This window comes from Athene cunicularia (assembly GCF_003259725.1).
Source record: "Athene cunicularia isolate RWA chromosome 1 unlocalized genomic scaffold, athCun1 chr1_part1, whole genome shotgun sequence".
Lineage (NCBI taxonomy): Eukaryota > Metazoa > Chordata > Aves > Strigiformes > Strigidae > Athene > Athene cunicularia.
In genome coordinates, this window is record NW_020799091.1 from 95,444,013 (window position 1) to 95,461,140 (window position 17,128).

Here is a 17,128-nt window from a genome sequence, read left to right on the forward strand (position 1 = left end):
TATTCTAAAGAAATGATGTTTGTTGTATTTATGATGATATTTTTCTTTGTGTTGCCAATCTAAGGAAAGCTATAGTACAGATCAACATAAGTTTTATGACAAGGTCTGGAACTACACATCCTTCCTAGTTTTATCTCATATAATTATTTGAAATTAAGTTGGATTGAAATACCCCATAATCTTGAGTTGATGCTTAGGATAAATCACACTCTGAATTTAATCTATGATGAAAAGTTATATTTACTGAACCCTTTTACTGTTAAAAAGTTAGTTTCACAAAGATGTCAGTAAAGAGCCTACCTTGACAAAGAATGGAATGGAATGGAATGGAATGGAATGGAATGGAATGGAATGGAATGGAATGGAATGGAATGGAATAGAATAGAATAGAATAGAATAGAATAGAATAGAATAGAATAGAATAGAATAGAATAGAATAGAATAGAATAGAATAGAATAGAATAGATAGAATAGAATAGAATAGAATAGAATAGAACAGAACAGAACAGTTGGAAGGAGCTACAATGACCATCTGGTTCAACTGCCTGACCAATTCAGGGCTGACCAAAAGTTAATGCATGTTGTTAAGTGCCTTGTCCAAATGCCTCTTAAACACTGACAGGCTCGGAGCATCAACCACCTCTCTAGGAGTCCCGTTCCAGGGCGCAAACACCCTCTTGGTAAAGAAATGCTTCCTAATGTCAAGTCTGAATGTTCCCTGGTGCAGCTTTGAGCCATTCCCATGTGTCCTGTCAATGGATCCCAGGGAGAAGAGATCGTACCTCCCTCTCTGCTTCCCCTCCTCAGGAAGCTGTAGAGAGCAATGAGGTCACCCCTCAGCCCCCTTTTCTCCAAACTAGACAAGCCCAAAGTCCTTAACCACTCCCCACAGGACATGCCTTCCAGCCCCCTCACCAGCTTTGTTGCCCTCCTCTGGATGCATGCAAGGACCTTCACATCCTTCTTAAGTTGTGGGGCCCAGAAATACTGGAGCTGCTTACAACATTATAACACACATCCAATGTGTTTCTGATTATTAAAATGTTGTAAGTGTTATAAAACTTTGTAACCCACAAAAAGTGAGGTCAGCACGCATGTTGGATTCCTGTATGCTGATGCAATACAGTTGGGGTCATATTCTTAAGAATTGCTTGCAGTTATTCCAGTTTAAAATCTGTGTTGCTTTTTTTTTTTTTTTCAGCATATTTGATTATATGTGCGCCTTATCTTTTATAAGACTCAGTTGCTATTTTTCTAGTATTCCTGTATTAATTTCATTGAATCAGGGTCCACAGATGACCTTTTGTTTCGTTACACAGTATGAAACAATTTTTACCTATTTCTGCCCTTACTACTGTCATCCTGATGCTACACACCTGTTTAAAACACTGCTTCATCAATTGACATGGTGCTATGCTGTATAGGAACTTAATGTGTGTGTCTCTACTGAGGAAAATGTGTATCAGTTCCTAAAACATGGGACCTGTCAGGAGATTATTTTTTTAAAATTGTATGTGTATGAGTGATACTCAGAGCTGAAACAAGTTAAAAACATAAAGTGTATGAAGTGGAGTTCTGTGGCTCACCTGTGTGGTATGGGAAGGATAATCCAGTGACAGAGGTAGGTTCCCATCATATTCCATAGGAGGGTATGTTCAAGTGGAAATCAGTGTGTATGAGAGAGGACAAGTTTCTCGAGGAAAAGTAGTATGCAGCTGATGGTAGAGGAAATTTTTTAAAATATTTTGTTTTCTAAAGAGCTGTCAAAAGGTGACTCCATAGACTTAACACTGTTGTCTTGTTCTAAAGATAGAAATGTACATGATTAATTGATTTTTTCTTCCTCTTAAAAATTATTCACTGAACACTGGACTCTGTCCCTAAGGGACTGGCCAGGAGTCTCCAGGGGAAATGATTTAATTTAGCTCTAATTCCTAGTGGAACTATTTCCTCCCACAGTTAATATTTTGAATAGTTTTTACCCAAGGGACAACATGTTTTACGTTTTCAAATTGAGCAAAGAAGATAGTAACTTCTTCCCAAATCAGTACCCTAAAACCAGAATTAACCTGTTTATGTTTGCCAAATTTTACACTCTCAAAATAAGTCATTAGGTGAAAATACTATGCTAGAATGTACTACACAAGGCTTTGTTAGTTACTGCATATCCCTTAAAGAAATATTCTGAATACTCACGTCTTGTGAAACTCTGAATAGATTTTTTCATGATGGGAATGGGTACTGTTCTAAGTTTCTCATAAAACTGTTTCTTAAGGTTGAAATGCTTCATTACCCTCACAGTTACCTGCAGAACAAATGTGGCTAAACATGTGGGACCACAGAGCTGCAGCTGCTCTAATTAATGTAGCACAATATTGATTATTTGCAGTTAGTCAAAATAATTCTGCAGCTGGTGGCACTTGTAATTCTGTGTGTGTGAGGTTGTGATTTATTCTGATCATATTGTGTATAACAGTACGTATTCTGCATATACAATGACTTTGAAGCTATAAGCTATTAAGTTGCATATTTGATGATGGTGACATAAACCAACTGCTGTTCAGGCCAGAGGAGATGGAGGTTCTTCATTTACTTAACAAGCTTGTGTTTGTGTTTAAATTTACATGCAGATAGAAGGAGGGGTGGGTTATGTTCTTTGATGTTGTAAAGCGTAAGTTTATCTGTGCTAAGCCACTGGTCAGCTGCAGGCTATTTATTTACTTGGGATGCACCAGCAAAAGCCTGAGCGAAGAAATTTTAATCCTTCAGACAGCTCCATATATCATGGAGAAAGCTGAATCCTCTTTAATCAGAGCCCCTAAAACTAGCTAGTGATTTAAAATTATCTGCTTGCTTTCTAGATGAAGTAAGGAAAGCAGCTTCTGCAGCAATGTGTGCAAGGACCCAAATAATCTAAAACTGTGGTATTAAAGATTATGGCAGTTTTATTTAATATCCTGGAGGACTGACAGCAACAGCGGGTGGAGAACGGTAGTTGCTCATGCCTAATATATTCATAAAAGATTAAGAGGGTGAACAATTAAATATAAACATTATGTGATCAGTCACGTTTATACTATCCAATCATAAAGTAGTAGCAATTAACATAAACTGGTCTGTATACACAAAAATATAGCTCCTGCATCTATTTATGCTCTTTTTAAAAAACAGCATGTTTACTGCTCCTTTATAAAGCTTGAATACTACATGCTTAATGTAAGTGGAATTGGTATGAACAATTGGCATGAAATACATTTTTGCAGTCTCAGAAACATGGAGGGGGCAATAAAAAGTGTTCTGATTTGTGTAATTTGTCTAACAATCTGGTTTTCAGAATAGCCATTATCATAGTATCCAAACTTATTCAGAAAATGATGGCACTGTGCATATAATAGCAGTAATGCTCATATGTCTTTCCTTATTCTGTGATTACAGAAACACAGATGAACTCATGTTACAGTTGAATTTAAATCAATTAAAACCATGAATATAGATACCAACAGCTTTCAGGACCTGTTTGATTTTTGAGCATTGTGTTCAGGCCTCATCCTGTCTGAATGTGAACCCAATACAGTGCCACAACTCTTGTTCCTAGGGTAAAGCTCTAATTGACTCAGCAGATAATCCCCCTCAGCTCAATTTAGAAAGCCAAACCTGGAGCTTCATTTCCATCCCTCTACCCTTCCCCTTTCTTTCTCTTTTTTGCCTTTTTTGCTTGCTTTTTTTTTTTTTTTTAATTTCTTTTTGGTTTTTTCTCCCTTTCTCTCTCAATTTTATTAACCTTGTGGTTCTATATTGGCAGGCTCGTTGTCTTAGCTAGTAATATTACATGCAAAACATTAAGAGAAATCTGGAAACTATAGTTGTGTCAAAATCACAAGTTATAAGACACAATAAGCCATCTTGGAATGGAGAAGTAAACACCACAGCATCTAGATTTCACTAAATCTGTTTTCTTTAGAGAGATGCAGAAAGACATGGTTGGTCCCTAATATTCCTTAGATATATAGATGCCAAAATAATAACAATTCTATGTTAACTGTTCTCTTTAAGCTTTTCTACTTTCAAGGATCGAGGGGAAAATATTTCATGACCTTGCTCCCTTCCTCTCCTAGCGTTTTAGAGAGATGGTGATGATGGTTGAATTGGACTTCACACACTTTGATCAGTTCTGACCTCCACTGGCCAAGGGGCAGGGTGACTGACAAATAACAGATTTACTTGTATACCCTGATTCAGACTGAACTGCCACCAAAATAGATGTTCCTTGAGGAGGGATGTGACTGAGGTAGAAGAGGTGAGGGGGCTAAAAAGTGATGGTGTAAGAAAAAATCTGTCTTGGTCTTGAGTTATCAGTTCTACATAAATATTGCAAAGTTAAGCATCCATCTGTGTTACAACTGGAACCATGTCAGCTCATAGGATTGGAAATGTTTATAAATGTCCTTAACTCTTTGCAGAGAGATAACCCCAGTTATTGAACTTAAAACAGATTATGAGACTATATAAAATAGAAAAATACCTCATGAGAGGCTTATGGCTTGTTTTATAAGTTCTCAAATTTAATTCTGGGGAAAGAAAAAGAAAAAAAAATCTAAACAGAAGGAAAAGGGAAAATTCTAGCTGCTGTGGAAATGAAGAAAACTTCAGAGCTGCAAGCTGAATCTTACAGTAGAGATACATCTCTGTGAGCTTTGAGGAACCTGAACAATAGGTCAAATATGGCAGCAACCTCCTTTGCCTCAGACAACCACTTCTTTTAGTTCTTTCCTTGTGTCAGGAAAAAAAAATGGAAGACTTTAATTCCTCATGAGTAGCATTGTACTATGGTGACACTTGAGAAGCTTTGCCACTGAATCTTTCTCCCAGAATCTCACGTTCACGGTGGCCTCTCCAGTTATCAAAACCCAGATTTGTAAGAGGTAAAGACCAGGCCATGTAATACAAATAAGTGTGTGGTTCTTCAGAAAGTGTGCCTGAAGGGTGGAGGTGGTAAGAGAAGGAAGGATTAATTTAATTGCAATTGATTAAGAAAGTTCATTGCCCTTGGGCTGTAGGGCAGTGCTGTGGCTTCCTTCCTGCTCCTGTTCTCCTGGAAGTCAGCTGCAGGTTGTGTCCCAGACAAGGAGAGGGGCAGTGGCCAACACACTCCAAAGGTGCAATTTGCAGACCTTATTGCTGAGGGAATATGAGGAGCTGAAAAATTCGGTTTTATCCTCTGTAGGGTGTGCTACCAGGGCCTGTGAGCTTGGCTATGTCCCTGGGGGTGAGGTTGTGCTGCTCAGAGGAGCATAGTCCTGTTCTGACCATCTGCACCACCTACTGTGAACACCACCCCAGGTGTTTCACATAGGTTGAGTACATTATGTGAGTGGTGCTTGGAAAAGTGAAATCTTTACCTCCCTCTTTCCTGTATGCTTCTCTTTCCTCATCTAATCTTTGGTTTGTGTATCAAAAGCATTCAAAGGACTGTGACTTCAGGGCACAGTTTAAGCACAGCTGCTTCTAGCACATTTTCCATGCCCAGAGCAGCAGATTGTTTTGCTTTGAGAATGATGTTGTAGCAGTGCTGTAAAACTGAGTTATAGGTTATTCTCTGCTTTGGCTCTGTGGGGAGGTTTCTCCCCTTGCGTGCACAGGTCATGCTAGAAACTTGCTTAGCAGAAGCAGTTCTATCCAGCAGAGGTAACAAGTATGGTTGATAAAAGTTTATTTGTTCTATATTATCATTTGGCACACAATTAGAACAGCCATCTGTTCTCTTAATTTCTATCAACCCAATTTAGATTGCAATAACATAATGCTATTAGATGTGTTTCCAACAAAGTGAAAATCAAATATGATTTTTTAAACCATCTTGAGGATAACATTACCCCTATTTAAAGACTACCAGCATGCTGGGGGAAAAGGGCATGATAAAAGAATAATTAATGCTACAGTTTTAAAATATTCTCATTTTCATACAAGAATATTGTGCACTAATTCAACAGGAAAGTGTTCGCATTTTCTTATGAATTATACATGAGAACAATTTCACATAGGAAACCTAAACAGAATTATTTTAACTTATTACTCAGACCTGTAAAATTTTATTTTAATCTCTGGTATTATACAGTCTAATGGAAAGCATTAAAAACCTTACATAAGAGCAATTTCATAATTGTTAATGTGACCTCCTCACTTAGAGAAATGAACACATGATCTGCAAACGCAGCTCAGCTTTAATGAAGTCACTAGGTTATTTAGGGCACTAGTCAGCAGATAGTAAAATGAGCGGTGTGATTCTAAAATGTCATGGGATTTGGGGCCCTCAGTTGAGGTTGGTCAAGCCTAGGTACAACCCAGTTTCCTCTCCCTCTTCCCTGTTCTCTTCAGGGTCTTATTACTTTGAAAGATGTATCTGCAAATCAAGTGGTTTGGTAATATCTCAGATGAAGACATAAAGTTTTATTAATGAATGAAAATTAGTAAAGGAAAGACATGTTGATAAAGTATGCAAACTTTAAACGTTGGTGTAATGGCAAATGACAGTGTGGCTTGGTGAGTTGCATAGGGAGATTCGATTGTGTGATAAAGAGGTCTGATTTGAACATGTAGTTTTTCATACAGCCCATTCTAGTGTTAAGACAGACAATAGGTTGCATTTACAGAATGAGGGAAATCTGTTCTTTAAGTCCATGACTCTGGAAAGGAGATCACAATTTTCAGTGAACAACTGAAGCAACTTAGCACTAATAAGACAACTACTGTAATTTCTGGATGCATAAGTGGAAGGAAAATTTGTGTAGAGGAGATACATTTTTCATTCACTATTACCAGAACCATTGCTGAACTTATGCGCATGATCCAAACTTGAAAAAGAACTACAAAAAGTTGTTAAGGTGTTCAGCAAAAACTACAGGAATATTTCAGGATATGAATAATTCACAGTAAATGATTTAGGAAGTTCAATCTGTATAACTAATTAAGGAGAAAGATGGTTTAAGAGGTAATTTCCTCATGTTCTGTAAGTGCTTAAATGGGCAGAAGATTTCTGACTGCAGAGGAAATCTTTAATGAAGGCACAGTAAGATCCAACAGCTGGGGTCAAAGCCAGATAGACCACAAACCATACACTAACTTTCAAAAGTGAGAATAATTAACCGCTGGAGTAATTTACCCGTGGGTATCACATGCCCTCCACTTACAAGAAATCTTTAATCATGACTAATATCTTTTTAAAAAAGCTATAGCTTAACTTCCAGATATGGACCTACTGCAGGAGTTAATGGGTGAAGTATGAAATGTGACAATAAAGGATTCTAATGGTCTTTCTAGTCCTTGGATCTATTTATTTTGTTTTCAGTCTCCCAGTGAGGCAAAGTTATGTATTAATGACAGATGAGATGTTGGAGAAAGAATTATGGGTTCCATTCCCTGTTTTTCCACTGATTTGTGTACATTGATCCACATATCTCAGTAAGCTTCTCTTTAAAACATTTAAATTTTAAATAGTAGTATGTTACTATGCTTGCCCACCTCACCAAGGCAAAATGTGGTAAGGGTTCCTAACATCCTTTGAACTCTTTGAATGAAATGTATGCTACAGATATTGGCCAAGGTTTTCAAAGGCACCAAGAATTGAAGGCCCAAAAAGATGTAAGCTTTCAACATCTCTGAAAATCGGATACTGAAATCATTATAATCAAGTTTTCAAGGCATTAGTACAAACACTACTGAGAAGGAATAATAAATGGGAATTATGAGCTATATTTTGACAGTGTTCTTTTTAATTGTTGTGAAGGAGGCTTCTTTGCCTTCCTCCCTTGAAGCCTGCTAACAGCCAAACAAATAAAAAGCTTCAGTTTATCTGAAAGGATGTTCCATTTTAAAAAATCCCTATTTGGCATATTAAGTGGGTAAGTCAAAAAAATTAGACTTTGTTACAGCAAAGCAAGAGCGATTAAATTAAATGTGCCTCAAGAAGAAAGCACTCCCCTAGATCAACAGGGCAATAAGAGCTTGTCGATCCCTATCCTGGTGCATTTCTAAACACTTTTTGAAGTACAGAAGGCAGAACACTCAACACTTTGGCTTTGTCACAGCTGACAGCCTGTCGGTTTTAATGAAAATGCTCTCCGTTTAAAGATGACAGAAATTACATGCATTTCTCCTTTTATTTGTCTGTCATCTTTTCTGTCTCGTTTTTTTACAGTAGAAGGAGGGGTTCGTTATTAAAGCATTATATAAGTATGCAAAATATATTAAGAAGAAGAGAGGAAAAGAAGCTTTAGCCCTGCAATTATACACAATGTGTGTTGGGAAGAAATGTATACTGTGGGGTAATATCTGATGTGTGGCAATAACTATTTACTTGTAGTTATCTTTAAAGAGGGTGAGGCAAAAATCTCTAGATAATGCTTTAAGTGAAGGTTTTATTATACAATTGTCTGAGTCATTTCCAACAGGAAGATGATCTAAGCAGTGTTAGATAGCTCAAGTATGCTCATAACTTCTCTAGAAAATACAGCAAGATAACACTGAAAAATTTCTTTGCTCTGCACAGCTTTCACAAACCTCTTTTATTAAGTGACAGGCTTTTAATAAGTGTACCCACTCTCATTGACCCAGATGTATAACTGCATCTGAGGAAACTCGCTTCCAGGACTGAAGAAGGAAGGCTTCACTCGCAAATATAAGGCAGTACTATGGGATCTGGAAAGAGCCCACAAATCTGTACGTATTCTTCAACCCGGCGGTAGCCACTCCACACATTTCCCTAGTTTCAATTCCAGAGCAAGTGTTAGCAGCAATAATGTGTACAAGGTAGAAATTCTGAGGAAGTGAGCTTTCGGCAGTTTTAAGGGAAGCTCTGAATTTGATCTTCTAACTGAATTTCTATGACAATCGCTTCATGCTTACCCTGAGAGACAAATTTAATTATCAGTGATGTCCTGTATAGACCATATCTCAAAATAGTGAGAGCTTAGAAAAGCATAGAGAAATAAATTAATTTTTAAACTTTGGACACATTTGTAGGGTCTTAAACTTCTGTATAAAAATAGTCTCCAACAGTGTGATTCTGTAGAAATGAAATTATGTATACTTTGCCGAGGTGACACTGGATCCCAGAAAGAGAAAGCTACATGAAGCCACTGAACAAGGAGTACATTTCTGCCTCTCAGCTGTTTGGGTCCCACTGGCTGGACCAAAATGCACAGCATTTGCAGATATACTGGAAGGACCAAAATGGTCACAACCATCCCATTAGCACCTTTTTGTGTGTTCCTGGTCCTGATGTGATAGCAGCTGAGCGGTATCTCCACCATCTATCTCTGCATAGTTTGGGAATGGAGTTACATCCCAGCTTGAAAAGTCTTTTCTAAGCCTTGATTGGGCTACAAAGGACATGTCTGCATGGTATATACAGAGCTGGTTCAGCAGCCTGGCAGTCCTGCAAGCTGAGTGGCATTGCTGTGGGTAAACACACATCTGAACTGTGCTGTGCTGTCTGAAATACAGAGCTGGTTAATGCTCACACAGCTGGAAACAGAAGCAAGAAGGCATTGCCTTTGCTGCATAGCCATCATTAACCCCAGTAAAGGCCTTAAATGTGATTCCTGTCTTGTAAAGCTGTCATTTATGCTGCCTACAGACTAAGGGAGACAACTGTGCTTTAATTACCTGTAGTCCTTATGACATATTTCTTGGCAAAGGTAGATTTGCTCTATGAATATTTCAGTAGTGCACAATTTGCATGTGACACGAGTCAAACAGCCCATGGTTTTCACACCAAAATTTTAAATATCCTTCTAACCTAGAGACAGGGGTAAAGGAGAACCTTGTTAAAGGGTACAGATGTTGAGTACCTATGTGATGAGGAGATAGGGTGGAATGGGACAAGTGTTTATGTCTGAGTAACTGAGAACTGTGACAGGAAGAATACTTAACATAGGATATTACATTATATCTAGGAGTTACAGTGTGAAAAACAACACCCCCCCCCCAAAAAAAAAAAAAAAAAAATGTACAAATCATTATGAGCCTGCCTCCCTAAGAGGCGGTAGGCTCCTCCCTGCTGTGGCTTCGGAGCTTCGGAGCTGGGCTGTATGAATGACATCAGGTAAAGAACAATCCTGTGACTGCTAAGGGGGTTCACTAGGTGATTGCCTGCACACTTGCAGACTATGCTTTCTGGTTGCCAGTAGGTAGTTGTTAGCCACCTGGTATTTGTAGAAAACTTCATTAACACATCTGGTCAACCCAAGCTTTTTTGTGACTAGCAAATAAATGAATTATTAGTAATTGAGAAGTTAGGTAAAACATATTTATTGGTCTAACTTATTAACTGTCTATATTATGTCCTCCAAACACTGCAACTAACATGTTAAAATATAAGATGCAAGAGAGCTTTGCTTTTTTTCATGTAACCTTTTCAATGCTGTATTTCAGACACCTGGCTGTGAAATTGAAATATTACCTATTCAGGTGCTTTTCCTACTACACTCAACAGCACATTTGTTTGTAAATAATTTCTGTTGAAACTCAAGCCTTCTGTATGCTAGCAAATAAATTTTCAGAAGCATAAGGAAGTCAATATGTCCTTGGCATAAGAATGCTCCCTAGGCTGTAAACCCCCCTCTAGGCAGGAATATAGTGTTGCTCATGGCTGAGCAGGGTGCTCTTGCCATCCAGTCCTCCCTCCTCCTTCCCACTTTTCCTTGCCCAGCTCTTCTGCAGTAGCAGGCAAGTAGCTCGACATTTTCTGTGCCTCCATTCTGGGGATTTATTTTGTTAATATACTTCTTAGTGGCACATGTTATTTGAACAAACAGTGTAGTTGAGAAGGATATGTGCAGTGTGGTTCATGCTTTTCTGAAGTTGTAACCTAACTACTTCCATGCTTGTGGACTTTCAGGACTTTGAGGAGAACAGGGTCAGCAAATACAAGTTGTCAGTGTGGTTATTTTATAATTTAGTATTCACCCAAGGATGAGAGAGGTGGGGTGATGTTGCTTTATTCAGTATTTTCTGCTCTAAGGGTCAGTTCTGTCCTGTGACATTAAATGGTTGGGTTTGGGTTTTTTTTTTCCATTTCTTTCAGATTGTGGTTTAAAGGAGATTACCCTCTGCAATGATACCATTTCCTTTCTGTCGTTTCTCTGCTGGATTGCTTTCCCACTGATGCATTTGTGAGCATGTACCCTGGCTACACTTAATTATTAAAAAGTCATTGCTGAAATAGAGCTCTGAAGAAAAGGAAATATCTCTTGCTGCATATTACTGAATATTAGTTCATAATGTGTTTCATCTTTGAGTATTCTTTCCCCTAATTTGGGAGCCAGCTATGTTTTTAATACATGGGTACATGTATGTATATTGGAAAAGCTACCAGCTACTAGAGAAAACAAAGCAGACATAAAAAAGAAGATATCAACATTTTTTCCAGTGTAAAAGTTTTAGAAAAGCATACGTAGCTTAGACTGCAGTATTATTTAAATGGAAAGAGTGGCCAGGTGAGGCCCAAGTTTGCAGTGCATTCTAACTGCATGACTTCCACTTATTGTAATACAGGAAAAGCTTTAGAGTAGCCATGTACACATAGATGTTAGCTTTTTTGTGTTCGTGCTTTTAAAACATGCACTTTCAACAGAACAGAAGCATTTGTGCAGGTGTCAAATGATCAAAACTGCACATGTGTATATATGTACTGTGATATTTCCACATATTTTAGAGTTAATAATAAAAAATGTGCATTTTAAGATAATTTCAACTATATTATTTTCAATTTGAATGAACACTGGGAGAAATGCTGACCATGAACATGTCAGCCTTTTTCAGTTTTAAGGGGCAGTCACTTTGCTGGACTTAATTTGCTTCCCGAAAGAAATCTTTCTGTGTAGAATTAAAAAAAAACAAACAAAAAAACAAACCAAAACAACATGAAACAAGAAGAGTTTTAAACAACACATCCTGTGTTGATTATTTAAGCCCTTTTTTTAGACACCAAATCTGTCTACCTGCTTAGATTGTGCTTCTCTAATCACAGACTGCAATATTCTTTAAAAAAAAAAAAAAAAGAAAAAGCTCAGAGCGGATCAGATTAATGTATTAACTCACCTTTTGCCAGCAGCTGGGCCATGGAAGTACTGAGCTTCAGGGAGCCCAGCCCATCCTGCTGAGGCCTAAAGAGCATTAACCCACAGGAGACACAGACAGGGTGGGGGCCCTGGGACTGTTCCTTACACTCCTGCTGCCTGGCTTGCAGCTAGTGCAGATGTGTACACCTTCACTGAGGTCAGTGGTGTAGGCAACGTCAGCAAGGCTGGTTTTCCCATCACACCTGAAGCAAGCTGTGGAGCAGGGCTGTGCAGTACGTGGCTCTTATGACTGTCATTCTTTAGCAAATATGTTTCATATTATTGGGGTAAAAACTTCCTCCTTTTGTTAGGTTCTCTTGCTTTCATGAATCCCCTTAGTTTTACTTTTTATGATCTTTTTTCTCCTCAATTTTCTAGTGTACCTGGACAACATATGCTATTTTGGCTAATATTGTTTAAATATGCATGCTATCCCAGACTGTGCTTCTATCACATACAGCTCTGATGGTGAATTGCTATCATATCACTCTACAATATTGAATTAAAATGAATTAAATTCTGCACTGGTTCTTTACCCTGTATTTTATTTCAGGTGCCTCTTGGATATTGTTTATTTTTTGTGATATAGAACATGTCACGTTTCTTTCTTACATTCCTCACATTTTCCTTACAGCTCCCTACCCTTTTTATAAAAAGTACACATGAATTAATATCTTTATATGCATCTGCAGTGAGTACTTAGTAAGCTTACAATCGGAGCTTCTAAACTATGGCAAAAAAACCCTTCGGAACCATCCAGCTTACGTCATCCATCCCCCACTGTGAGCAAGCAGAACACAGTAACAACCTCCAGATACTTTAAACACTGCAAATTCTTATGTCTTTCAGGACCTAGATTTCTCATCACATCCACGGGAGCCTTGTATATTTTAGACGTACAGAATGAAGATGGACTGTACAACTACCGATGTATCACAAGGCACAGATACACAGGAGAAACACGACAAAGCAACAGTGCAAGACTTTTTGTATCAGGTGCTCCTTTATATATCATGCTACATTACGTACAGTATATGCCTCTCTCTAGCATGCTAAACTGTCAAGGCAGGTTCCCGTGTCCATATGCACTAATAACGAAGTTGTCTGTCAAATAGAAAGTAGAAGTGGTCAGCTGTGAGCTGTTGCTGCAAAATAAAACGTCCCATTTTATAATCCTTTTTTTCTGTTTTTCATCTCCTATTAGATATTTCCAGAGACACTGTTAGGGTTCACTGGCATTTAGTACAGGGATTTTTACTAGTTTTAGAGTACTGTATAAAAGGTCTGTGGGTGGGATTCATCCCATTAAAAGTAGACCTGCACAGTGAAAGTATCTAGTCACCTTAACTTCCCTTTGTAACCAAAGTAGAGGAACATTTTTAGGGATAGTGTATCTGACCTACTTCAGCTGCACACTTTAGGATGAGATGAATTGCCCCATTGTCCCTATTTCTCTCTGTTAACCATAGTAAGAACTCAGGACATTTAGCTCTGCTGTAGATATTTCAACTGCAGGAATCTCCTCAGGTCAGCTGAGGTGCATTTCAGCCTTCCTTTTCATTCATCACACTCCTTCTCTGGAGAAAACAGCGTGTTTCCCTGCTTCCAGGAGTGATCTCCAGCCAGAAGAGGTATGTGACCTGTTCCAGGCCACCCAGGGTGCTGCAGGCAGACAGGAGAATTAGCTGGTGGCAGTCCATGGTTAGAGCTAAGAGTCCCAGGGCAAATGGCCTTTTGCAGCAGGTAGGAAAATGAGAAGGTAGATGGGGTATTTTAACTTTTCCTTGTAATCGTAAAGCATCTCCTGATTGTTGTGTGTGTGATAGACTGTTGGGTTCCCTACACCACCCCCATCCCCACCCTAAACTCTTGTGGCTGTCAGTACGGTGCTACTCCAATCCCACCTTCTCCCAATTTTGTCTCAGTGAGAGGAGGTGCCAGCTGTGGATGAGATGAGGAGGAGGAGCAGACCCCAGGCCTGAGTTTGGAACTTGATCTCAAACATCTCTGTATAGGATTAGCTCTTCTCCATCTCCCCTTTCTCTCCCTCATTTTCTGAGTGCATGTAACTGTACCCTGTGTTTTTATGTGAGCAAATCTTCAATTGTATTCCCACATCCATAGAGTTATCTATGTCTGTATCCCAGACTCTCTCTTTGTCCCTATATCCTTGCCTTACAGGCGTCATGCCCACTATCCCACTGAAAGCCCCCCCAAACTTTTTCTCATTTTCACTGTTACTAAGTTGCCCTAAAGATCCTAACCCTAAATATCAGAGAGGGTATGGTGACCTTCACAATCTAACAGTCAGTGGGGTCATTCTATTTTTCACCCCATCCTCTTGTCTTTTATCAGAAAAAAAATCTAATGATCTCACTTCTCCACTCTCTGTTTGAGAGCCCTAAGAGAAACAGAGATGGGCACCAGGCTTTGCATTAATAACATAATTCCTGCCCTCCTACGAAATGGTCATTGTTGAAGGATGCTGGAGCCCTCTGAATGTACAAGTCAGTACCTAACTATACTAATGATTAAAAAAATGGTGTGATTTTTTCAGATCAGAATCACTTACCAGTGAGATCCAGGAGTTTCTTCTTTGATGTGTGTCCCCTGTGGTTAAAACTCTTGCCTCTGCTTTACCCAGCCAGATGAAGAAGTAGTTTTGCTGCACAATAATCTGCCTGCTTTGGTCTTATAAGGATAGGCAGGGTCCTATTTTTCTGGCTGGCTCCATAATATGGTCTGCTTCCGTATGAAATCATGCTAAGGCTGAGCCAGTGGTAACGTAAATAAAATCAGGCTTGTATCTTGGTTACCACAGGAAAATTTCTAGTTATCTCTCTGAACAAAAGGGGAAAAATGAAAGCTCTGTCTTGTTTGCAATTCAGGCTAAGAACCCTAAAAGGTACACTCTGTCTGGAGTTCCCTTTTCTGTTCTCCTCCACAGGCCAAATGTAAATAGGAAATTTTACCTGTGTGCAATAGCAGACTTTTTCAATTCAGTGGGGTTAATTATTCTCTATTAGAGCTATAGTGGGCTCTGATTTGCAGTCTCTTAATCTGCTGAACAAGTGCAGTAATTATGGGCAGAGTTTGTCTCTTAATATTTCTCTAACAGGTTTTCTTTTTTTCTTGGCTGGAATTCATATTTTAAAATAGTGAGTCCTTTAAGTTTGAAAGGTCTGCTTGCATGAGACCTGAATTTTTTCCTGACTTTTACATCCATAAATATTCTTTACTTATTTGGGAATGAAATAGTTTGTGCTTGATATTGATCATAGCCTCTTGGCCACATTTTTAATACCAGTTAAGCTTCATTATTGTTTGAAAGAGAAAGGTAATATGCATACAATAGCAAATGCATATGTAAATAATTAGTATGCCTGTGACCAAAGCAAAGTTCCAGATTTCATTTGGAGTAAGAACATCTTGAAATCATGTGGCCTTTCTAAATAAAATTAAACCCAAGACCATTAACACGCTACAAATTATTTCTCTAATGCCCATTTATAGTGTACTTTTCCCCAAATAATTTTGTCCAGCCATGAATCCCAGTTCCCAAAATCTTTACCATTTTTTAATCCCCACACTCCAAAAAATCCTTATGATTTTGAAAGTATAATGCGTTTCTTGCTCTGTCCTTCAAAGAAGATCCAAAGTATTTTAGAACAGTATTTTGCCTCAGATCTTTCACCATTGTCCTTCCCAGAAGTCATTTGTAGCTGACTTTTAAAGCATAGTAAAATAATCATTCTAAAGAGTCTATACCATATATTGGAACTGGGTTATGTTACTGTGCTATTTGCCTCACAGAATCACAGAATCATCTAGTTTGGAAAGGACCTTGAAGATCATCTAGTCTGACCGTTAACCTCACACTGACAGTTCCCAACTACACCAGATCCCTCAGTGCTATGTTGACCCATCTCTTAAACACCTCCAGGGATGGGGACTCCACCACCTCCCTGGGCAGCCCATTCCAACACCTAACAACTCCTCCTGGAAAGAAATGCTTCCTAAAATCTAGTCTAAACCTTCCCTGGTGCAACTTGAGGCCATTCCCTCTTGTCCTGTCGCTTGTTACTTGGTTCAAAAGGCTCATCCCCAGCTCTCTGCACCCTCCTTTCAGGGAGCTGTAGAGGGCGATGAGGTCTCCCCTCAGCCTCCTCTTCTCCAGACTAAACACCCCCAGTTCCCTCAGCCGCTCCCCGTACGACCTGTGCTCCAGACCCTGCACCAGCTCCGTTGCCCTTCTCTGGACACGCTCGAGTCATTCAATGTCCTTTTTGTAGTGAGGGGCCCAAAACTGAACACAGGAATCGAGGGGCGGCCTCACCAGTGCCGAGGACAGGGGTCAGATCCCTTCCCTGTCCCTGCTGGCCACGCTATTGCTGACACAAGCCAGGATGCCATTGGCCTTCTTGGCCCCCTGGGCACACTGCTGGCTCCTGTTCAGCCGGCTGTCAATCAGCACCCCCAGGTCCCTCTCTGACTGGCAGCTCTCCAGCCACTCCTCCCCAAGCCTGTAGCGCTGCTGGGGGTTGTTGTGGCCCAAGGGCAGCCCCCGGCATTTGCCCTTATGGAAACTCCTTCAGTTGGTTGCAGATGAACCCTGAGATTTATTTTGTGCTTTCTTTTCTTTTCTTTTCTTTTCTTTTCTTTTCTTTTCTTTTCTTTTCTTTTCTTTTCTTTTCTTTTCTTTTCTTTTCTTTTCTTTTCTTTTCTTTTCTTTTCTTTTCTTTTCTTTTCTTTTCTTCTTTTCTTTTCCTTTCTTTTCTTTTCTTTTCTTATTTTTTTTTTTCTTAACTGGAATATATGCAATGCAGATGCTCTTAATAGGAGTCTGTTCCAGAGACATCCCGAAGAGATCTTTTTACTATCCATGTAAATATATAAGTACAGAATCCAAGAAAGCATGTCACTGGTATCATATCTTTGTGTATCCCTGAATAGTTTTTAAATACTTTATCTGTAAGAATCAGTTCAAGGCTTCTGAAGTATGCAGGCAA

At 39.0% G+C, this 17,128-nt stretch overlaps 1 protein-coding gene across 1 annotated transcript in view; it reads left to right on the plus strand.

The window, feature by feature from the left end:
* The window catches only part of DSCAM (DS cell adhesion molecule), a 480,683-nt gene that overhangs the window by 280,431 nt on the left and 183,124 nt on the right, over window positions 1-17,128 (plus strand). The window contains exon 4 of the mRNA XM_026868377.1: window positions 12,969-13,115. Coding sequence (XP_026724178.1) covers window positions 12,969-13,115 — 147 coding nt within the window. The remainder of the gene's footprint in view (window positions 1-12,968; window positions 13,116-17,128) is intronic.